We start from the raw sequence: 23,804 nt of genomic DNA, 5'->3' as shown, positions 1-23,804 counted from the left end.
TGGCCGGGTCTTATGTGGAAATTGCTTGATCTCCCTGTGCGTGGGTTTCCTCCTGGTACTCCGGTTTCCCCCCACAGTTCAAAAGCATACACATGACTGAGGTTAAATTCTGACCGTGAATTGATTGCCCAATCAAATATGGCACCATTCATATGGACATGATTTGATGTGTTGCCACTGCGCTTTGTTTGGCAGAAACGAGCAGTACAGCGGGGAACCGTCGTTCGGAAGAAGGAACCAAAGTTTGAGTAACCTCTACGGGGACCGTTTTTATAGTCACACTGGGGGGGGAAAATTGGAAATTAGCAACGATTATCAGTTCATTTGCACAGCTATTGCACTTATTGCTTGAGGGATAGTTGGATGCACCTACAGCCTGACTTCTCGGCCAGTTCAGCGTGTGTGTTCACAAGGTAAGCTGCGTCCCCAGCCTGATGTTTGTGCTCGTTCTGGGTCGTCTTAGTGTGTTGGCCTCGCTGTGATACAGGCTAGCTTTAGCTGCACCAAGCGTTACACCTACACACCAGGACTTGATCGTTATCTCTCCGCGGCCAACAAAGGAACCGGGTCGGCGAGGAAAGCCACTTTTTCCTCCAGCTCGACTCGCATCCGACGGGGCTGCTCTGCCGCTGCACGGGGAGCGCGGCGGTTTTGAGCGTTTCTGGAAGTATGCGCTTATTGTTGTGCAGTTAGCTCGCGTTGTCCGTGTGCTGACTCAGCCCGGAGAAGAAGAAACGGCAGCAGAATCTTTGCAGCCTGTGAGGTGGCTCAGATACAAACTGAAACAAAACCGCTTGGTTTTGCGTATTAATGGAACAATAACCACCATGTCCAATGGTGGCTGCGAACGGGGCTTTGTGCTCCTGCTCGTTGCTTCAATCCTCGACTCACAGGAGGTGAATTCCCTCCCACATCCAGCGATTCTAAATAATAATAAACATCTAACCCTGCACCGACCGTACTCATCCAACCAGCGATACACTTTCAACAGCCCAATACACGTGCCACTGCTGTTGTTCGTTGGATCAATCGTTTTTTATTAAGAGCTAATAGAGGATTGGATTTCCAAATGCAACCTCTTTACGTTTTCTTGTTAAGAAAAACAAAACAAAATATTGATTCCCCAACTTGAACCTTTTGTGTAGCCTAAGTCTGGATAGTTTTCCAAAAAAATACAAAATGAATGCAGATTCAGCTTTAGCTAGCATGGTTTGTGCATATCAGTGTTTTGTGTGTGTGTGTGTGGTTTTTTTTTCTTTTACACGGCTGTTGTATCAACCCATCAAACATGCTTCCCTCCTGTAATTTACATATCATCTACTTCAATTGCTAGTGAAATCTAGTGAAATGCAAAACTAGTATTAAATTAAAATACAAAAATTAAATTAAGATATTGAATGTAAAAGACCATGTCCAGTCTTTTGTGATGCCGCCATGTTTCCGTCCTCTGAAGATTGGCTCCTCATCATAAGCAGCTGTATATTTGAGGGTGTGATGGAACAGGTGATTGGAAAATGCTATCGGTCAAAAATGAAATGTGTTGTTAACATTTGTCGGCACATTTGAATTACAGGTTTGTGCCCACTTGCTTCATGATGATTGTAAATTGATCAAATTTGCTCATTCTTGACAAACTTGCAGTGTCTCAATGACAGACTGACATTTAGTTCCCAGTAGATTTGTTTTAAACCACAAAACACGTGAGGTGCCCCTCCCCCTTTCCCTGTGAATGTTTGTGCTTCTCAAATCAAATAAAACACATCTTAAATTAAAACACTTATTGTTCACATTGCTAAAATGTTTGTTTTGTTTTGTTTTCAGTGAGGTAGTGAGCAGTACATTAATCATTGCAAGATGTTGTTTCAGGGCTCCTGATGAAGGTGTGTAGGTAATACTTTGAGAGCCCCGTAAGACGCCATGTCTGAAGAGGCCCTTTCAGAAAGTGACCTGGAGGCCAGCCTTAACAGTGAAGAGGAATATTTGGAGAATGAGGACGAGGAAGACAATGAAGAGATGGATGAAGATGAGGATGAAAATGATGGAGACGATGAGGATGACAGTGTGGGTGAGTGGCAAATTAGTTTTTGTCCTTGTGGTTGCTATTTAATCAATTCCAGTGTGTAATGATTGTGTAGTGTGTTGATCTAAAAATGAGAACAGTGGTGTAGCCTAAAGTTTTTAAACGCTGATCTGTGTTTTCTCTCTCTCTCTCTCAGACCGACCTTCGAGTGCACAGAGTCGAACAGAAACTACACAGGATGGCAGGGACTCTTCCTCAGCTACCTCTGGAGAGCCTTCGTCTGACCCTCCGTCTCAGCCATCGTCCCGCCCGCCCTCCAGACCCCCTTCCAGACCCGCCTCTCGTTCTGAGCCTCCAACCAGCCCGGAGAATTCAAGCCAGAGCAAACCACCTCCCAGCAAAACTAAAAAACAGAAATCCTCCAAATTAAACAAATCCTCCAAGTCTTCAAAAGGATCAAAACCTTCCAAACCATCGAAACCAGCACACATGAGGAAGAATATCAGGTAGGTTTGTTTTTCATCTTTTTAAGTTGTAGTATGTGTTAAACGTTTGTGTGTGCTGGGTTAAACCTGTGTGATTGTGCTCACAGAAAACTGTTGAAAGAAGATCAGCTGGAGGCTGGTACCAAGGCGGCTCAGCAGGAAGAGATGGAAAGGCGGAAACGTCTGGAGCAGCAGAGAAAGGACTTTCCCACACCAGCACCCACCGTCCCAGACTCTCAACTAGGTGACCGTCTTCTTTTGGTAAATTGTGAACAGTTTGGTGCACGTCAGCTTCTTTTCTAAACTTTACATTCATGTTTCCAACAGTGGACACTGCCTCAATTCTCGGGGAGGTGTCTAACTTCCCTGCTCTCCTAAGCAAGCAGGACGTGATCTGTTTGGACAGCAGTGGTGAGGAGGAGGAAACAGTTGAGCCGAAGATTCCTGCACTTGCCATCAGAGATGCTATCAGAGAGGCCATCAGAGACGGTGAGATGGTTGACAGGCCTGTGTAAATGTAAAGCTTTTATCTGTTGGTACTTCCAGTCAGGGATTCGTGAGCGCAAATAATGTGTCCACTTTTATCAATGGTGATGCAGACGTGATCGAGCTCAGTTCAGGAGACGAAGATGCGCTGCAGATAAGCAGCGAGTCGGCCGATGAGGAGGCAGACGGGGCCGCCGGCTCAGACGAGAGCAGTGGAGCACACATCAACGACTGTCTGAACCAGCCGGACTCTCAGGGACAAGTACTGGTTAACATCAACCACCCTGCAGAGGAGACAGACATTTACCTCGCCCCACAGCTGGCAAAGGCCGTCAAACCTCACCAGGTAGTCGCTTGGTCTGAGTCCAAGCCCAAACTAAATGCTCCACGGCATGAAGTCGCAGTCCAGATTGTCTTATTGCAAAAATGTTTCTCTTCATCACCAAGATCGGAGGAATTCGGTTCCTCTACGACAACCTCATTGAGTCCCTGGAGAGGTACAAGTCCAGCAGTGGCTTCGGCTGCATCCTCGCTCACAGCATGGGACTGGGGAAGACACTGCAGGTCATATCCTTCATTGACATCCTACTGAGGAATACAGAGGCCCACACTGTGCTGGCTATTGTTCCCGTGAGTAAACAAAAAAAGAAATTGTCCAGTATATTTAAGTATCCTTGATCACCTTTCAAAAAAAACCTCCCAATTTGTTTCACACAAGGTGAACACACTTCAAAACTGGCTGTCAGAGTTCAACCTTTGGCTCCCTCCCCAAGAAGCGCTCTCACCTGACACCGATCCCACTGTCGCCACCGGACGTTCATTCAAAGTCCACATCCTCAACGACGAGCACAAGTATGTGACAAGCCGTTTGGCGCGGGCACTTCGGTAAACTGACTGCGACGTTGAGTTTGTCCTCGTGTAACGGTGACTGTGTGTCCTGCAGAACAACGATGGCCAGAGCTAAGGTTGTGGAGGACTGGTCCAGAGATGGAGGCGTGCTGCTGATGGGGTATGAAATGTACCGGCTGCTGTCCATGAAAAAGAGCTTCGTGATGGGTAAGAAGAGGAAATCGAAGAAGCCTGCCGGACCAATCATCATTGACCTGGATGAAGAAGACAGACAGCAGGAACTCATGAGAGGTAACCAAGCTTGTGTGACGTGTGGCATTTTGATGTAATGTCCTGTAAAAACCTGTTTCAAAATTGGACATATAGTATGATGGCATTTGCTCCCAGAAACATTATCTTTTGTCAATTTAGAACAACATTTTTGACACTTTCATGAAAAATTACCCTTACTATGAAAAGCAAGATCAGTATTTATTATAAGACAGATATTCAGAACTCCAAAATTCCAGCTGATGTAATCAAAGCAAATGTGAAGTTAAAAAAAAAAAGATACTTGGACATAAATCCTGTTGGTAGATTAATATTTTGCATCCCCCCCCCCCAGGTATTGAGAAAGCTATCGCTCGTCCTGGCCCAGACGTTGTTATCTGTGACGAGGGCCATCGTATAAAGAACTACCACGCCAGCACATCACAGGCCCTGAAGAACATTCGCTCGCGCCGCCGGGTGGTCCTGACGGGTTACCCACTGCAGAATAACCTCATCGAGTACTGGTGCATGGTCGACTTCGTCCGGCCTGACTTTTTGGGCACGCGCCAGGAGTTCAGCAACATGTTTGAGCGTCCAATTCTGAACGGCCAGTGTGTCGACAGCACGCCTCAAGATGTCCGCTTGATGCGCTATCGCAGCCACGTGCTGCACAGCCTGCTGGAGGGCTTTGTCCAGAGGTAAGTCGTCCGATTCAGAAGCTAGCTGCACACGTTTCAAAGACGCAGTACCCCAGAAGACGTTGACGATAGCGTTGCTCTCCGGAATGCCTTGCTGGTTTACAGACGAGGTCACGATGTGCTGCGAGACCAGCTTCCCACCAAGCAGGAGCATGTGATCCTGGTGCGCCTCTCCCCGGTTCAGAGGGCGCTCTACACGGAGTTCATGAAGCGATTCCGAGAAGCAGGAAACAGTGGCTGGCTCGGCCTGAACCCCCTGAAAGCCTTCTGTGTTTGTTGCAAGGTGAGGTTGCAGAAACCTTTTATTGCCGGCTCCGATTTTTTTCCAATCATGCTTTGTCTTTGTGTTGTCGTTGTTTTTTAAGTGTCCAATTCCTGTTGCTTCCTGATTCCCCTAGATCTGGAATCACCCGGATGTCCTCTATGAGGCCTTGCAAAAGGAGAACCAGGCCAACGAGCAGGACCTGGACCTGGATGACATCACTTCAGCCAGTAACCCTCGCTGCAATGCGTCCGGTGCCGGCCTCAAAGCCAAAGTAGCAGACTCGAGCAACAGCAAAGTCAACAACACCCTGCCGCCACTCAATGCTTCTCAGGAAAGAGCCAATCAGGTCATCACGTATGAATGGGTATGTCACGAACACAGCTCATTTTAGGCTAAGCTACCATTTCTAATTTATACCACTAAAGCGTTAATTTCTACAACTCAGGCGAAGGACATAATGTCAAACTACCGGGCAGGAGTTCTGGAGAATTCGGCCAAAATGGTTCTGCTTTTCCATATGATTGACGAGAGCGTGAAGAGAAGAGACAAGATTTTGGTCTTTAGGTAAGTCTTCCATACCTCGCAAGTGTCATTAAACACAAATTCACCCTTCAGCAGCTCCAAGAAGACATTGACTGTATTGTAGCTAATTAATCAGGCTTGATATTTTGTAGCATTTTTGGGGCTTTTGACTAAGTTGATTTTAAATGTTGGCTGAATCGTTTTGTGGTTAGCTTTCGAATTAGCCTTTCGTGAAGGAAACAAAAAAACATGGATGGCTGTTTGTAACTTGTATACATTATGGGTTCCTAATGTGTTCACACCAGCCAAAGCTTGTCTACCCTGACGGTCATCGAAGACTTTTTGTGCAAAAGACCGATGCCGCAAGGCATCGCATCCTCCGACGGCCACAGCCAAAACTGGGTTCGCAACCTCAATTACTACAGTGAGTCATCCAATCTGTGCTCTCATTCCACACTATCAAATCTGCAGGAAGCGGAGACTCCCAACACTGAACCCTCAAAGTTGTGATTGTTTTTATTGATTTTTCTTCCCCTGGCTGCAGTTTCTCCCGTTTGTGAATTTTTATTGGTGAATTTACCATGTGACTTGAGAACAAGAAACTCTAGAGGCAGTTCTATATCCTGCATATACATATATTTTGTTTATTCATATTTATTTTTTTAAATGTATATCCTATAGATGTAGCCATGCAGTCTCCTTCAAATGTGTCTTTGCAGTAACAGTAAAGCATCTTGTAACAATTTAATATACTGTAAAACAAAAACAAAAACACCCCTTTGCTGCAAGTGAAATAGCTTTCAGGTGCATCAGTATTAAGAGATTTATATCCAACGGCAGGACTGGATGGAAGTACGTCTGCATCAGAGAGAGAACGTCTTATCAATCAGTTTAATGACCCTGAGAACAGCACAGCATGGGTCTTCCTACTTTCTACCCGGCAAGTCTCTTTTTCTTTCGCATTTTTCATCATACCTTTCGACATACAGACAGGAGGTTTATATGTCATTTTTTTTTCTGTGTTTTCCACAGAGCGGGCTGCTTGGGTGTGAATTTAATAGGGGCCAATCGTGTAGTTGTATTCGATGCATCCTGGAACCCCTGTCACGATGCCCAAGCAGTGTGCAGGGTGTATCGGTACGGTCAGAGGAAGCCTTGCTACATTTACCGTCTCGTCTGTGACTTTACCTTGGAGAAGAAGATCTATGATAGACAAGTGTCCAAACAGGGCATGTCCGGTAAGCCATTTCGGGATCTTATTTAGTGGCTTACAAATGTCCACCTGAGTCCATCCAGTCTGAAAGATGTCTTTTGTTTTGTTTTTTTAAGATCGTGTTGTTGACGACTTGAACCCAGTGCTGAACTTCACGCGTAAAGAAGTGGAGTCGCTGCTGCACTTTGTCGAGGAGGAGCCTGAATCGAAGAAAATGTGTGTGGATTCCCGAGAAGACTTCGAGGCGGTGATATACAACGCTTGTCAGCTTTACCCGCACTTCATCACCAAGGTGCAGTTACAGGAAATGTTTTGACTGCTGAGTTCATATTTGTTAGAATGTTCAGTAACTAAAGTCGTGCTTTTAAAACCCACCAGATTGGGTGTGAAATCTCACTTGTATTTCAGTAGTATTTCAGTTTTGTTTTGAAATGCAGAAGTTTCTGAGCTTCTGCCGTTTGACTGTTTATTCCCTCCAAATCACTTGAACTTTTAGATTGTAGAAACACTATTTCTCCCTGTTGTGAATAAGTCTTATAACCTTTAAGGTTGGTTGATGGTAAAAGATACACAAGAAAGATGAGTAAAAACAAAAGTTCAGTTGTTTTAATAATAATGTGAATTTCATTGGTTTCTCTTCCCTGAAATGCCAAATGTGTTTTTTTTACTTGTTTCAATAGGAACCTTTCCACCATGAGACTCTGCTGTTGGACCGAAAGGAGTCAAAGCTGACCAAAGCAGAGAAAAGAGCTGCCAAGAAGAGCTACGAGGATGAGAAACGAGCGTCTGTGCCATATTCCCGTCCATCGTATGCCCCCTATTATCCAACCAGTGAACATGCTCTTGCAAACATACCAGCATTCAACCAGCGTGGATGGTGAGTTTTCTATTTCATCGTACTTTTTTTATTTGGTGGTAAATGTACACCATCTTTCATCTTGTGAATAAAAATATAAATTATAAGGGGGGGGGAATTCATTTTACATTTTGTCTTTGGATTTTCAAAACACACAGCTACTAAACTTTGTGTGTGTGTGTGTGTGTGTGTGTGTGTGTGTGTGTGTGTGTGTGTGTGTGTGTGTGTGTGTGTGTGTGTGTGTGTGTGTGTGTGTGTGTGTGTGTGTGTGTGTGTGTGTGTGTGTGTGTGTGTGTGTGTGTGTGTGTGTGTGTGTGTGTGTGTTCATCTTTTTACATCTGCCCATATTCCAAGGCGGGCCATGTCGAGGCCAGACGACAAGCCTGTGGCGAGTGTCAGGCCCATCCAGTCGACCCCGATCCCCATGCTGCCTCGCCAGGTGGCGATGGGTTTGGCTGCCTCCACCTCCGCCGGCAGCCTCCCTGTCAACTTTCTCCAAAAAGCTGGAGTTTATGTGCAGAGAATCGTCACCACAACGGGTAATGTGTCAGTTTACAAACCGTCCTGTCGTTTTAAAATGTTGAAATGACTAAGATCATGCACTTACGGCTACATATTTTTGTCTCTGTCCTGCATTCAGTGTACTTGCTTGTTTTGTAGTTTCCTGGCCCGTGTCACGCCAACGGCATTCATGATGGACCACTGCTGAGGCGTATATTATGCAGCCTACCCTGTTCCTCACCATAATCCCATCTGCTTTGACTGGCCAATTTTGCCGCATTTCTTTGTGATTTTTGCAGAAGAAAAAGATTCAAATTAAACCGGCATCTGGGATTGTCGTCTTTATGCCTCGGCACACAGAATTATTGTCACGTCACTATCTGAGAACTCACCAGCAGCTGTTTAAATCATACAAAAGGGTTCAAGCACTGAGAAGTTGTTCTGCTGCGTAAACCAACACCAGCTAATAAGACGCACAGTCGCATCCGGTTTTTGGTTTACTCTGCGGCCATATTTGAGCAAAGCTTTAACCGCGTCTCGCCACTTTTTATTTGGAAGCGGATCGAGCGATGTTTGTTTAGTTTGCATCTGGTGGTCAGATTACAGCGTTCACACTCTCATCATTGGACCGCAGTGACGCAGCAATCGCATTTGATTCTACCAGAGGCGACAAGAGTGAACACGCCTCTAAGCTGTGAGCAGAAGAGAACCGACTAACACCTGATATTTGTCTGCAGATATAGTAATCCCAGGAGCCAATAGCACAACAGATGTTCAAGCTCGAATCAGTGCGGGGGAGAGCATCCATGTCATCAGAGGATCGAAAGGTAGTTAAACCATCATTTTCACTACTCTATGCATACAAAGTCGTCGCTGTATTAAAACTCTGAGTGGATTGTATGAGCTCATGTTACAAGCACATTTATGTTGTGTTTCCATTTACTTTTGATAGTTTAACGGAAGGTAATAGTTTTATTTATGGGTATATTGTCAGTGTGGGTGGTTTAATTTAATATTCAATTGTGAAGTGTGCCAATTGCTCCTCGAAATATAGTAATGGAGAATATTACTGCTATCAAAATGACATAAGACCAAGTTCGTTTTGGTCAGCAGTGCTGATAGAAACGACACATTCTCAGACCAATGAGCAGGACACTTCTGTTCTCTAAGGATTCTGGAGGTTCTGAATGTTTTCTCCTGCAGGTACCTACATCAGGACCAACGACGGAAGAATATTTGCTATCCGATCGGGAAAGATCAGCAGACCAGTTGTTGGGGTCTCTGCTGCTTCGAGAGGTACAACTCCAACCTCTATATTGTTCCATTCAAACTAAGCAGAGTACTCACTCCTACATGTGGGAAGATGCATGCCTTTGACTTTTTAAAAGTCCAGTGGCCATCAATACTGTGAAACTGGTTTTATTAATCAACCTGGGTATGGTATTCTGACTTTTTCTGATGACAAAATTGCCCAAAACATGTCATTTAGGTTACCGTAGTTTCTTCAGCGTAAGAGAAAGTAGCTGCTATGTGGCATTTTATTAATTGAGAAAGCTGAAATCTGTCATATTGACCACCTGGTAGTCGCCTCAAAATTGGGATATTTATGACTCTTCTGGACAAATATTGACCCTTATTTCAAATCAACAGAAGCTCCATGGGCGTGCCACAATATTTCAACCTCACCTTTTAATGATATCTGAACATTAAGCTACATGTTTGTTATTTCAATCTATTTTTCATCCGGATGGTTCCTGCATGTTTTAATTTTTTTTCGTTTTTTTTTTTCAGATACCCAGGGTTCGTTGCTCCATCCAGTCAGCAACGGCTGCTCATCTCCCGTGGATCAACAGCACCGCTCCCCGAATGGCGAGCAGCAGTCCTCCTCTCCATTAAGCTCCGAGATCCTCCGAGAGCTCAGCTGCTACGCGTCGTCCACAGGCGAAGCCGCCGGCAGCCTCGGGAGCGAGTTCTCGTCCTCATCGGAGGCCTCCTCCGTGCCGGGAGCGGATGGAGGCGGCGCGCAGAACTATCAGGCCGGGGATCTCGGCAGGCAGCTCAGCGGCGACCCGCTGGGCGCAGCGCCGGAAATGCGGGGAAATAAACGCAAGAGCGGCGACAACCAGGGCAACACACAAACGGGGAGCAAACGTGCCTCGGCCGCAGCTCATTTCCCCGGCCTGTCCATGGGCTCCGGTGGGCTCAGTTTTCCTCCCGTGGGGCTGAACTCTTCCTCCCTCCTGGGGAACCTCGGCCACATGAGTCACCCGCTTCTGATGGCGAGCGGCAGTGGATCATCATTCCTTCAAAACCCGGGGCAGGCACTGGCTGACCTACAGACCATGTTCCCCTCCGCAGGCGCAGACCTGCTGAGATCACCCGCCACGGGGAATGGTCATCTTCCCTCCCCCTCCTCATCTTCATCTGCGCCCTCAGCGACCACTTCCTCCTCTCTGCCGCCGTACTTGATGAACCCCAACATGGCCGGCCTGCTCTCATCAAGTTTCCCGCTCAACTACAGTCAGTCGTTGCTCTCCGAGCCTCGGATGTTCTCCAACCCCCTCCTCTCCGGGTCGGGGGGATTCTCCGCACCGAACTCCAGCACTTCCACCTCCAGCTTCCTCTCCCATTTCAACAATCCCACCTCCAGCCTGTTGGGGGCAGCGCTGACCCAACCAGACAGACATCCCAGCACCGAGAACGGCGGAGACAGTTCTGATGACGACGTAATCGAGGTGATGGGACAATAAAGTCTCAAAGAAGCAGCTCATACAAAAATCCCACATATTGAGAGTTGATTGGGAATGGGAATAAATGAATAATTCATGTTGATACGCCTGGAGTCCAGGGTGTCCGCGAGGATCGGCTCCAGCCTCAATGACGTAGATAAAGCAGCACAAAAGATGGACGGATGTTCACGCGCCGAAAACAAGTAAATTCTGTTCCAGTGTCCAACTCAATCCACTACATTTTCTGATTGATGTTGGTGGTATTCATCAGGAACCATCAGACTGAAAAGCGTGTTCAGAAGTTGGGGGAAAAAATAAACGAGATTGTACTTTTGTTAAAACTTAAGAGTGACATCGATCAAGTTTGTGAAGAAGTTACTCAAGTCTTGAACTTTTCTGACATGTTTTTCATCATTAATGCACTTTATATTGGTTACTTCGTCATCAGTTAAAAACAACAAAAAACGGAATTCCCATTCCCGAGGCCGTCTTGAAACTTTCACATTAACTCCCACCGGCAAACAAGTGAGTCGACTTGTACCTTAATGACTTTCAGAGTGATAAGTAACAAAATCATGATGCTGAATATCTCAGACTTGTTCAGCTGGTGCAGCAGAGTGGAGAGAACACACCTTTTTCATACGGGGACCATATGGGGGGGGGGCTGTTCACAGCCTGGCCTGCTACGTTTTTACACAAGGTCTGGCTGTGCATTTACTTTGATAACTTCTCACGTCAGATGAGACGATGCAAGTAGAAGAAGAAAAAAAAAAACTTCAGAATGATGGATTTTCTCATGATATGTTGCTGTGAAACGTTCGGCAGCGCTCGCCTCCCGACTTCAGCCTATGGTGTCGCCACACAGGAGTGACAACAGTTGGAATAAATGTGGAGAAAATCCTTCCGGGTTTCCCTTTTAAACAACTGACGTTTTGAGGCTTTCCGAGCAAATTCTAGTGATTCGCAGTTTGATGGACGTCGTAGCATCCCCCCGTTTGAGAGGATATTCTGTGTGAGCCGGTGACTGAACATGTTGATACTTTGTAAATAACAGTCATTATCATTGTTTATATTGCAAGTACAAACTGTGCAGTGTGTAGATTTCGATGGTAGGGAGATGGTTTATTATACAGTGGCTATCACGATGATAAACGCACCCTGGCGTTGGTGCTGGGGCGGTTACAATTATGCTTATGAATTTCTTTTTTTTTTTTTTTACTTTTTATTTTATTTTCCCCCCTTCAAACTAAAATGAATGTACTTTCATGACAGCCTTCGGTGACAACACAGGGGGCCTGGGCATGGATTTGGACTGTGTTCTTTCAGTTTTTAGCCTTAAATAACACAAAGGGGTCTTTGAGTCTTAGCATTTAATCTCGTACGTCGTTCATACAAACCTATTGGAAAGGCCTGCTGACATTTCGACGGTCTGTTTGAAAGTCTAAACACATCGAGAGCAGATTCACCATCTGGTGTCGAAGCCAAGCGGGAGGCGGAGCTCAAACCAAGGTCTCCCGTCGCTCTTGTCCACAGAAGCTCCTCATCTTCCCTTTTAGTTGCCGTCCTCCCACCGTTTGATGCCACCAGTCAAGTCAGCCTACATACAGTCCCCACTCCGGAAGTGTTCATTCTGGAAGGTGCTTTCAGAAACATGCCGAGAACAAATGATGCCTAAACTGTAGAAACCATTGCACCCACGCAGCCCGAGAGGATAAAAACCTTGAGTCGATGTAGCCATCAATCAGAGCGGGCATTTGACATTTCGGTGTAACCGCCTGCGACTGCGGCAGAACCAGGTCTGGTCACGTGTCGGCCTTACAAAAAAAAAAAACTGACGGTGTCATCGTCGTGGTAGCTCTCCAGCCATTCGCAGCGCAGTGTAAAAGCAGCTTCTGTCAGTCGGTGTCGGTACGCAGTGCTTTAGGGAGTTTCGGTCATCGCTCTTGTTTTTTCCGTGGCGCCGTGTTTCCGTGTCGTCACGACGCATCGAGATCTTTTAGATTTAGGGAAAGTCGCTTTCCTCCGTTGGTAAACTAGGCTAGCTGCAGTGGTTATTAGCCTTTAGAAAACACTGGATAAACCTGGGAGAAAACATCAGTCCCTCTTGATCTATCTGTCAAACGTTTTCACGTGGGCAGTCTCGACTCCTGCTCAGGTTAAATTTGCTACCGGCTCCTTTTCCTGTCTTCATGGACGCTTCACTTCACCTCCAGTTTTCCTCAGTTAGACTTGGGATTCGGTTCATTTCAGATCTGAAAGCAGAGCTATCATGTCGTGAAAGGATCATATCTCTTCATAAAACTGTAACAAGGCACGCAGTCCTGAAACCATGTCTTTATTTTCCAAGTCTGCAATCATTTTACATCTTTAGTGTATCTGCAGAATTTGTCTCCCTCCAAATGTTCTTTTTATACCTTTTTATTGTTGACTCACTTGGCCATTGTTTCCTTTATTTCGGTTTCAGTGTCTGAAATTTATTTATTTATAATGGAAGATATATTGTTTTTGTAATTGTTTTTTAAACGTTTTGTTCACTTTGACCCATTATTGGCTGATCCAGTAAGATTTTCATACATGCAGCCGAGATTGAAGCGAATTATAACTGTTATCAATGTTATTTTAACAATAAAACACTCTTCTATTGTAGTGTCAACAAGTAGTTTTATTCAAGAAATGATTTCATGTATTATCACAGTGTACACGTAGTGACGAAGAGCGGCAGCAAAGGTCAGCATTTCATCGTGAACTCGCCTCAATATCCATTCAGAGCCGGAGCCATGACTTTGAAAGGAAATTTAAAAGAAAGTCAAGGACAGAATTTCATGGTTTTCATTGGTTCACCTTCCAATTCCATCTAAACATCTTGATTTCTTAATTTTAAGATTTGATGCAAGCACACCCTTCTTTAATAATTTGGTCCAAAAGCAAAAGTGACCGTTTGAAACTTTTGCAGTTTTCAGGTTTGAAATATCTGGAATTACTCACAAAAGATCTTAACAGGATATGCACCATGCATGTTCAGAACAAAAAACAAACTTTGACTGGTCAGAATATTTTCTTTATATACAATTTAAGAAGCCTGAAAAAGAACAAAATATCACACCTGAACCTCAAATATATATTAAAACAGTGAAACCTGAATTCATCACAAGGCCTTTATCCTTTAATATTACAATTCAAAGTATTTTAAATATATATGAAAAATTAATACTGATTTTATACCAATAAGTGATTTTTTTCATATATTTTCTAAAGAAGCCAAGACGGCACATGTCAACTTTTGCAAAATCTTACAAAACAGTAGAAAATACATGAAACGACAGCATCTCTGATGGCTGTGCGTCTTGTGTGAAATAAGTAGGACAAGAAAAGCTTCTTATAATCCACATGTGGAAACATTCTTTCTTGGAATTGGAGAACAAAACAAAAACAAAAAAAAAAGACAATTGCCAAAATCAGCTTTCAAGTTAAATCAGTTTTATAGGATTGCACCCAAAATAAATCTCTCAATGCAAATTTTGCACGAGTCCGTCAGGACTGCAGCCGTTTTTTAGCCATGTAAGCAGAGGAGACTTGGCTCATGATGACGAGCGCGCTGAGCGCGGGGCCCAGCGCCGCCAGGTACCACGTGTACTCCCCGACCGACCCCGCGAACCACGTGGAGCAGAGGCCGAGCAGCAGGCTGCCGCTGCCCAGCAGGTACGTGACGAGTCCGGACGCCGCGTGGTAGCGCTTGAGCTTGGCGAGGGACCAGCCTTTGGCCAGGGAGTGGTAGATGAGCGGCACGGCAGCCAGAGACTGCGCCCCGGCGGCACACGTGGTCAGCAGGCCCAGCAGGCCGTGCCACGACGTGAAGTGGGGTTTGCCGTTCAGGTGCTTGTTGTAGAAGATGGCAGCCAGGCCCAGGGCTGCACAGCACACACTCAGGCACTGCAGCAGCCAGTGGACTCGGCCTTTGGTCTTGTGTGGAGACTTCCTGATGGGGGAGCCGTAGGGGGAGAAGAGGAGGATGGCTTCAGTCATGAAGAAACTGAACTGGAGGAGAGAGAGAGAGAGAAAAAAACAGGTCATCGACTTTTTTCTTTCTTTCATGAGGATTGGTGGGCAAACAATCAATTTAATCGGTAATTAACCTCAAAAACACATGCAGAGGGAGAACATGCGATCTCTGTGCCGAATGCCCCCCTAAGGAATTGAACTAGAGATTGACTCTGTGAGGCTAGAGTGCTACCCACTAATCCACAAATCCATTATTTTCGTCAATATTTCAAACAGGAGGAAACTATGGTTGAAACAACAACAACCACAAACCAAATGGAAAATGAAAGCAGTGCAGGGCTAAAACAACATTTCAGTTTCTGAATGTGACTGACGTTGACAATGGTTCTATGTGTTCACGAGTTTGGTAAATATGTTTAGGGTGGATTATAGATTGCAGAATGGTTTAGTGGATAGACTCTGCTTTCTCCAGGTGAGGTTTAAGAGGCAGACTACATGGTCTTCTAGTGTTTTCTCTACATCCTCTGGTGACCAGGATCCAAAAAGCACGAACGAACCAGACCCCGGGGTCACTATTTGTATTTTCACCACTCAATAAAAGTGATGTTTTCTCTTTTAAGTGTAAAGTTTGTAATGAACACCAGGGAGACGTTTTCTCTCTCGTCTCCTATTGGGCTGAACTCTGCTGCATAAATAATCAGGATTGGATCACGAGATTGTTTTGTAATGAAGGAGGGCTTGGGGAAACGTTTCCTACTATGAACACCGACTGAGCATGACAACTAGTTCAAAGTGAACGGGCTTTAACTGAATTTGCTTTCATGCAGAAGTTTCCATTTCGACTTACAGCGAGTGTCATGAAAAAGGGATGCCAAGAGAACCAACCTGGAAGAGGAGGAGGAGGAGGAGAGTCAGACCCACAGAGACACGAGGAAGAGAAGCGCACGATCTCTGAGATGTATTAGAGAACTCTTACTTGTACCGGGTCGACTCAGAACTGCAACCAGCCCGGTGAGGAGCAAGCAGCTGAGGTGTGTGAGCAGCGTGGAGGCTGCTCGGACCACACGGTACAGCTGGACAGGCTCGGCTTCAGCCTCCTTCATGTTTAACCCCACCTGAACTCCCCGGATACCAGAGGCGGAAGTCAGCCCCGTTTCCTGCCGCTGCCGCTCCGCCTCGCCTGAACAAAAGAAGAACCAACAACTACTCACGTCTCATTCCTCCGTCTTTAGTCAACAATTAGACAAGATAGAAACAGCAGCACACAAACCTGCTCACATGTCATACGCGCCGCGTCTACCAGAAAGTAAATAGCTACTTCCTGTTGGGCTTTTCAAAATAAGGCTGTTTTCGTCGGGTTACACAAGTTTGATCAAAATTAGGCATGTTGTTGTTGTTGTTGTTGTTGTTGTTGTTGTTGTTGTTGTTGTTGTTGTTGTTGTTAAGTGGTTGTCTGAATTTGTGACACCCAGCTGGGTGATCTGGTCATGTCGAGAGGTCAGAGCCATACAAATGACATTAAAGTCATACATACTTGTCTGAGAGAAAACTGGTCAGTTTTCTGATGGTTAGCACTGTAAGCTTAAAGAAATGTGGTTTGTATGAGGTTTTCCCAATGCTGAACATCAAACTGATTTGAAGAAAATAGGTCTGAACAATAATTACTCAGCACAGTTATACTGTGATTTAAATTCATATTTTTGTTTGAAAGAATAATTTGGCAACAATTTCTTGAACACATTTATATCAGTGTATAAATCATATAGAATGACATTGAGTCTGACTCAATGCTCATTATAAGAAGAGGTGATGCTGTCCTACATACCGAACAATGATGGAGCGATTAAACAAACAATTGGCTTTTTGTTTCCAAATACATAAACACAATGTTTGAGAGGTTTTGAAAAGAGGCATGAACTTCGTACTTAAATAGGAAGTTGCACTAAGACCTTGTTTACCTAAATGTACTTTTGTTATACTGTGTCACATTCATTAAAAAGCATATTTCTATAAATTATATTTACTATCTTGGCTTTTTCATTCTCAAATTTTGTGCAATTACTCTGCAAATAAAGACAACAATCTTTGATACGCGTTGTCTGACATATGGTACATCGTTCTATTCATTTCCCTGGTGATATTGTGAAAATGGTATTTCCGGAAGTATTCTGTGTATTTTTGGCTAGCTTTACTCACCAGTGCTCGATGACGTGGATGATTTTTTTTTTTTTTTTTTTTTGAGAATTTCACAAATTCTTTTACAAAGTTTTACAGAGTCGCTTGGAGCACACTGTGAGTAAAGTGACACAGTGATGATCACGATCACTTTGGTTTACACGTGACTGGCTTACATGGCCTGAATACATCAGGTGTGAACGTTTGTCAGGGTCCACATAAATGTGATTTTATTCAGATTGCACTGATTAGGTTTTTTTTTTTAATCACCCGTGAAGTACAGAAATCGTGAGCGTTGTACATTTTATTCTCGTTTCACTTTAACGTCAAACCTTCTGCACTGTGCGTATACTGTCAGACTCTACTGGTCAGCTGCTCACTGCTATTGTGCTTTATTTACTCTCTAATAAGCTTGTGACAATGATCTCTCTCAGAGAGAGAGAGAGAGAGAGAGAGAGAGAGAGAGACAGAGAGAGAGAGAGAGAGAGAGAGAGAGAGAGAGAGAGAGAGAGAGAGAGAGAGAGAGATCCTTAAAGCATGACCAATTATCGTTCTCAAGTGCACGTTTTTTTGACCCTGGACACAGGATGACAGCGAAAACACATATATGCACAGGGAGTACTTTTGATCCATCATAAATATGAGATATTTAACAAACGAGGGACATTTGATTGTTAATTAATAAACCTGCTATCCAATATTTACTTGTATAAACAGTCAGGCGTGATCAACTCATATTGGCAGTTCATGTCCAGCACAGTCTGCGTCTGTTTCTCTGTCCACGCCTGCGCTGTTTTCAGAGATGCAGAAATGAGGGGATTGCCCCAACAGTCAGTGCAGTGCAGGCTGGAATAACACACGCGCGGGATTAGACTGTAATCCCGATGTGCATGCGCGCTGCGCGGACTCCCGTGCGTGCGTCTGCTGGGAGGAACGCTCTGCTCCGGTCCGCTCCGGTGCGTCAACTCAACCGTAAACTGCCTCCAGTCTCCAAATCTCTCCAACTACAAGTGGGAATAATAATTAAAAAATTAAAAAATAAAACAGGTAAGATCGTTTTCTTTAAACTCTCCGCGGGAAGGAAACAAACCGTTGTGTTTGCGTGAGTTTCTCGTCCCGCTTCTACTGCAGGATTAAACCGGAGTGTCCTGTTGGGCTGCATGCCGAGCTTCATTTAGCAACGAATGACAAATGAAGAAATAATCTGAGTTAATGTCACTTAATCTTTACAGTAGTTTGAGTGTGGATCAGACTGGCATGACAGACATACCGGGGTGATCTCTGCCGGGTACAATGCGCTCTTGTTGCCCGTATGGAGGATAATTGCACCGTGTGGTGACCCACTTGGCAGAAAGAGCCCCGGGTTGTTCATATTCAAGTCACAGCTCCGCAAGAAAACTCTCTAAGCAAAGTTTGAGAAGCACTAAACTCCGCACACCCATTGGAATTATTAAAACGTAAGAGGGTATTATTAAAGTTCGGGGAAACAAGTTGTTGTTGTTGTGGTTGTTGTTGTGGTTGTTGTTGACAGCACACAGTGTCCCTGAATTCCTTCGTTTGTTTCTGTTAATGACATATTTTTTTCTGAAAAGAAAGTGTACACCCCGAACTGAAAATCTATCATTCAGAAAATGTCTCACTCAGATACAAACTTTTGTTTTTAAATGAACGTCCATCCATCCATCCATCCATCCATCCATCCATCCATCCATCCATCCATCCATCCATCCATCCATCCATCTTCTATTCCACTTATCCAGTTCAGGGTAAGCATATTCATTTAAAATAGATTTTAAACAAAGTAGTGTTTGAGGACAAGGCATCATGAGGACATGTTGTCATCCAGCATCTGTAAGTGTTACATGCTGTAACATATGCACAACTAAACTATTGCAAAAATGTGAGTTCTGTTTTCTCCGTGTATACTGCTATGGTATTACCCTAATTTTGTTTATCAGGTTTCTGGATAGAATATACTTTTCTCTTAACCTGCCACAGTGTGGCAGGACAAAAACTGAGTTGTTTCAGGATTGCGCAGGATTATAATTGTCATCTTGGCCCACATTTGATCATAATCGTATGAATCCCGGCATCAGAAGCAGAGGTTAATCTTCTGATTTGCTATTCGTGAAGCACAGTTCAGACACTGAACATAGCACTTACTGTATGTACACTATGAAATGACACAGATTTATGTCAGATTGTATGTTAAACTGACCCCTGCTGTTTAAGTGTGTCACAACTGTGGATTTTTTTTCACAACTGTTTTGCAGCTCCTGGGGATTTAGATGTGACCTCTCTCTCTGCACAACGGAGCTATTTGCAAGAAGACTGAATCAACATGTCACAAAACACGTAAAGGTGCACGTGGCGCCATCCTGTCCTACGTTCGTGTTGAACCCACGGTGGTTTACGGACAGCAAGCCCTTGTCTGACATGTTAGTGTCTGCAATAAGGACAGGATGTCTAAATGTGAGCTCATCGAGCTGAAAGACCTCAGCGTGAATGATCCCATCGAGCTCGCCGCTCCAACCGGCCACATCGCGCCGCCGCCGCCACCGCCTGCGATCTCAGCCCAGCACAGCGCCTACCATGTCGTCCGACTTGTCGGCGACCGCGTCAGCATCGAGGCTCCGGGCCGCCACGCCGGAGAAGCCGATTCGGGTCATGACCTCCAGCCGGACAGCTACGCACATCTGGCCTGGTGTGACCTGTGCGGTGAATTCATCTGGGGTCTCTACAAGCAGAGTTTACGCTGTGCCAGTGAGTACTGCCTCCAACACACTACTGCACTTAAGTGATAATTCCCGTGATAATCTTGTGTTTTACTGTAATTCCCAATGAAAATCTGAATGAACAAATCTCTCATCCTTCAAACAAGTACTGTCTGTGCAGGAGGGGCCTGTGTCGTTGGGCTGGTTATCTTGTTATTCTGTGTCACAGACCTCCATCCTCATGTCCACATCACTGAACTATGTCAGTGCTCATTATGAAGAACATGGGCACTGTCACATTTTGGGTCTGTTTCTTGTTTGTTATGCAGCTGTTGTCAAAGCTGCACCAAACAGTCCTTAAAAAAAAACAAACCAAAAAAAAAAACCCACCACTTGAAACTGAATGGTCTTTTTACAACTTCATACTTGCTTTCAAACATTCATCAGGAAACAAATAGCTTCCTTACATTGTGCGTATCGTTGATGAGTACTGACAAATTCACTCCTTGCTTTTGGATACCTTGTATGTTTTTTGTTTTGTTTTGTTTTGTTTTTACAATTACTGAGAAAAAACGTTGCGGCATAACCGACAAACCATAGTGTTTGCTTTTGTAGAGTTTCTTTTTTTAAACGAGGAGTAAAAAATATTTAAGATATCTTTTTAATATTATCACCTAAAAAGTGGCAGATTCCATAAATGTAGGGCCTCAAGCTTTATTATCCAGTTTGTAAAGCATATAAGCGGAAACACATTTGTGTGAGTTTTCCATTCATGAGAAAGTTTATTACACAGCCTATGCTAATCTGCAGGAAGCTCTGGCAAGTGTCATGTTTTGAATCGTTTCTGGTGCAGCGAGAGCCTGGAACTCTCTCCGCCTCGCCGTGTGTTTTTGCTTTAGGCACAGCTCAGTGCATTCAATAAGAAATTAACATCTGGTAACATATTCATTTTCTAGTTAAGTCCAAATGGAGTCCTGGTGGTAACCGGGCCCAGACACCCAAGTCCCCGACGCCAGGCCTTCTTAATTTAACGGCTGGAGATATACTCTCTCCAGCAAGTCCTGGGCCAACCCTGTCGACTCTTGAAATCTAATTTGAATCTTCTGTACAATGACAAATTCATGTATTCAAATCCACAAAAGAGAGCTCCAGTACACTACTGGTAAAGTGAAAGTAAACATGAAAACATTCTCTAATGGTCTCTCTCTCTCTCTCTCTCTCTCTCTCTCTCTCTCTCTCTCTCTCTCTCTCTCTCTCTCTCTCTCTCTCTCTCTCTCTCTCTCTCTCTCTCTCTCTCTCTCTCTCTCTCTCTCTCTCTCTCTCTCTCTCTCTCTCTCTCTCTCTCTCTCTCTCTCTCTTTCTCAGACTGCAGCTACACCTGTCACTCCCGCTGCCGCCCGTTCATCCAGCTGGACTGCAGTGCACACGGGAGTTTGATACCAGAACCTGCAGATTTCTCTGTTGAGTCCATTGAGACAGACACAAACGTGGTAAAGAGCAAAGCCACACAATCTTCAACAACGCAAACACAGCAGTATTTACGTAAAAATAACTTTGGCACTATGAATTAAATAATCGAAGTAACCTGTATCCAGTTAACTGTGTAACCAGCACTGAAGATTTCAGGAAAAAAAAACCAAACCTTAACGCTGCCCAGGTTTATAAGTAGCTAATGTATGGTTTGTCAAAGCAGATGGAGGTCACTGCTGTCCCCGATACATTGCTGGCCCATATGTCCTCTCACATACTGCTTTTATGACCTATTCATTGTCAAGACATGTATACACAAAGCCAGTCGGGAAAAAGCTCAGGGGAGGGGAGGGAATAACTTAACAACTTGGAACAACACAACACCTGTCATTATTTCAATAATCTGATTTCAGTTTTTAAGTATTCTAACTGTGTTTTCATTGGGCCTAATTCTTTTATTTCATTTTATTTTATTTTATTTTATTTTATTTTATTTTATTTTATTTTATTTTATTTTATTTTATTTTATTTTATTTTACTACTTACAATGTATTTGTTCTTTCATTTGTCTGTTGAGTTGTGCATTCATATTAACCTCATCCTTTTTTTAAAACTCCAATTACATATTTATACATTTAGTTTTAACAAAAGCCAAAGGCAAAATCAGATGTATGATTAAAAAAAATAATAAGGTCACTATTCATGCTCTCAGTCAGCTTTGTATTGATTTTCCTTTCAAAATGAGTTTTTTGATCAATAGTGTGTCTGTTTCAAAAATGATTTTAAACAATAACATGCATTTCTAAGTCAAAATTCCAGTTTATTAAAATGTGTTTATCATTGATAGTAAAATGGCTTCAGAAAAAGTAAATCAGTGGAGTTTACAAAGTTTGATTTGAAAATTATATGAATACATTAATAAATGAATGAATTAAGGTCTTGAGCGGTGAATTGGCTCTGCAGAAACTGTGCATACGCATCATTTGGAACCAGTTTTCACTATCTTCTTACTCCTGGTTTCATAGTACTATCAGGGACAAGTTTAGCTTTTTGGGTCATTTAAGCAGACCTCCCTGGGAGTGGTTTGTCCCTCCAGACATCATTGTGAGGCTTTTACGGTCGGGGAGGAGCAACCGCTGAGGTCAAAAGAGCAGACAGGAGGACGGCGAAGCAATTTTTTTGTCTCGCAGCTCCAGAGATTATTCTAAGCTGGAGGTGATGACGGCTATTTAGCAGAGAATTGCCCTATTTGCTGTTCATCCGAGTCCGTGGAATGACTTACGGAAAAGCAGCCAGTGACGCATCTATCAGCCAGGATGTCCGAGACTCAGAGGAACTGTATTTCACTGCATATACCTCTTTCTTTCACAAGGTTGCCGCGGTGAGTTTATGGTACAATTCGACAGCGAACTGTATTTCTAATTCATTTCCGTTTGATCGTGAACGTCTTCTTTCCTTAACTTCAGGACACAAAATTGACTTTTCTTGAGCTCAAACTGTGACCGGTCTGTTTTCTGTCACTCTATCCTCACAGCCCAGTCGTGTAGAGATGTTTCCTGCCTCCTATCAGGTAGCCTTATTATTGTTCCTTTTTCAGGATGAACAGATTGAGATTGGGAAACAGGAGTTGAGCGTTGGAAAGGTCCAGCAGCGGGTTAAGGAGTACAATGCTCAGATCAACAGTAACCTCTACATGGTGGATGTGAGTGACAAGAAATGGATCCTTCTGAACATGAACTCATATAAACGATATCTATATTCTACTTTTTTTTTTTTGATGCGTGATCGTGTCGTCTTTGTTGATATCGTTTCTCCTGCAGAATAAAGACGGGACCTACACCGGTTTTATCAAGGTCCACTTTCAGTTAGTCCGCCCCGTCTCCCTCCCTCCTCCTCCTCCTCAGAGCCTGAACGCAGCAGAAGACAGCAACCAGCAGGACCGGAGGATGACGCGACGCACATCTTTCTACCTCCCCAAAGATGCAGCAAAGCACCTGCACATAAGCTCTGAAACGCGGGTACGAGAGGTCATCGAGGCCCTGCTCAACAAATTCACCGTGGTGGACAACCCGGCAAAGTTTGCCTTGTTTGAACGCACCGAGAAACAAAGTCAAGGTCGGATCTTCTGATACCGTGGCGTTTCATGGAAACAAAACAGGGTCAAGTATTTCATTTTGAAGCTGTATTTTTCTTTTTTTTTTTTCTTTTTCTGTAGTGCACATGCGTAAACTGTCTGAGGATGAACGTCCTCTGTATCTGCGCTTGTGTGCCGGCCCGAGTGAGACTGTCCTGAGTCTGGTTTTAAAAGAAAATCAGACGGGGGAAGTAAATGTAAGCTACTGTTTGCCTCTGACGTTCATACACTCTTTGATTGTCTGTGTACTGATTTTGCGGCGAAATCTCTCTCTCTCCTCCACAGTGGGATGCCTTTAGCTTTCCTGAGTTGCGCAACTTCCTGCGAATCTTGCAGCGTGAGGAAGAGGCGCACGTACGACAGATTGTGAAGCGCTACGCTCTCGCCAGAGACACAATGAAGCAGGCCATGGCCCGGATAACCACCCCCGGGTGATGCC

At 44.2% G+C, this 23,804-nt stretch overlaps 3 protein-coding genes across 3 annotated transcripts; 2 read left to right on the top strand and 1 right to left on the bottom strand.

Annotated features, from left to right (window-relative positions):
* Window positions 1-290: 290 nt before the first annotated feature.
* Window positions 291-13,453, top strand: rad54l2 (RAD54 like 2). Its single transcript, XM_080495462.1, has 22 exons — window positions 291-413; window positions 1,867-2,065; window positions 2,217-2,526; window positions 2,613-2,749; window positions 2,833-2,994; window positions 3,105-3,337; window positions 3,439-3,621; window positions 3,710-3,843; window positions 3,935-4,131; window positions 4,445-4,787; window positions 4,893-5,070; window positions 5,186-5,416; window positions 5,498-5,616; window positions 5,880-5,998; window positions 6,415-6,514; window positions 6,607-6,812; window positions 6,904-7,079; window positions 7,468-7,664; window positions 7,998-8,182; window positions 8,882-8,971; window positions 9,348-9,440; window positions 9,936-13,453. The coding sequence occupies exons 2-22, from the start codon at window positions 1,918-1,920 to the stop codon at window positions 10,892-10,894; spliced, it is 4,500 nt and encodes a 1,499-aa protein (XP_080351588.1). The 5' UTR covers window positions 291-413; window positions 1,867-1,917; the 3' UTR covers window positions 10,895-13,453.
* Window positions 13,454-13,569: 116 nt separating this feature from the next.
* On the bottom strand, window positions 13,570-16,036 carry cyb561d2 (cytochrome b561 family, member D2). The gene is made up of 3 exons (XM_080495854.1): window positions 15,849-16,036; window positions 15,720-15,757; window positions 13,570-14,908 (listed from the first exon to the last, which is right to left on the bottom strand). Exons 1-3 carry the CDS (start codon window positions 15,973-15,975, stop codon window positions 14,405-14,407), a joined length of 669 nt encoding a protein of 222 aa, XP_080351980.1. The 5' UTR covers window positions 15,976-16,036; the 3' UTR covers window positions 13,570-14,404.
* A 3,473-nt stretch (window positions 16,037-19,509) lies between these two features.
* rassf1 (Ras association domain family member 1) lies at window positions 19,510-23,800 on the top strand (the record flags this gene model as incomplete). The annotated part of the gene is made up of 6 exons (XM_080494493.1): window positions 19,510-19,810; window positions 21,127-21,251; window positions 22,829-22,933; window positions 23,052-23,346; window positions 23,447-23,562; window positions 23,651-23,800. The coding sequence occupies 6 exons, from the start codon at window positions 19,510-19,512 to the stop codon at window positions 23,798-23,800; spliced, it is 1,092 nt and encodes a 363-aa protein (XP_080350619.1).
* Between the last annotated feature and the right edge of the window lie 4 nt (window positions 23,801-23,804).

Source organism: Blennius ocellaris, assembly GCF_963422515.1.
Source record: "Blennius ocellaris genome assembly, chromosome: 4".
NCBI classification, from domain to species: Eukaryota; Metazoa; Chordata; class Actinopteri; order Blenniiformes; family Blenniidae; genus Blennius; species Blennius ocellaris.
Note: the sequence above shows the minus strand (reverse complement) of the source record. Positions and strands in the feature narration are given on the sequence as shown.

Bases quoted from the DNA above. Each gene is read 5' to 3' on its own strand.
- cyb561d2 (XM_080495854.1), bottom strand. From the start codon at position 15,975: ATGAAGGAGGCTGAAGCCGAGCCTGTCCAGCTGTACCGTGTGGTCCGA. The intron at 15,758-15,848 runs GTAAGAGTTCTC...CTCCTCTTCCAG, and splicing joins TCTGAGTCGACCCGGTACAA to GTTGGTTCTCTTGGCATCCC. The intron at 14,909-15,719 runs GTAAGTCGAAAT...TCTCTCCTCCAG, and splicing joins CCTTTTTCATGACACTCGCT to TTCAGTTTCTTCATGACTGA.
- rad54l2 (XM_080495462.1), top strand. From the start codon at position 1,918: ATGTCTGAAGAGGCCCTTTCAGAAAGTGACCTGGAGGCCAGCCTTAAC. The intron at 2,066-2,216 runs GTGAGTGGCAAA...TCTCTCTCTCAG, and splicing joins CGATGAGGATGACAGTGTGG to ACCGACCTTCGAGTGCACAG. The intron at 5,999-6,414 runs GTGAGTCATCCA...ATCCAACGGCAG, and splicing joins TCGCAACCTCAATTACTACA to GACTGGATGGAAGTACGTCT.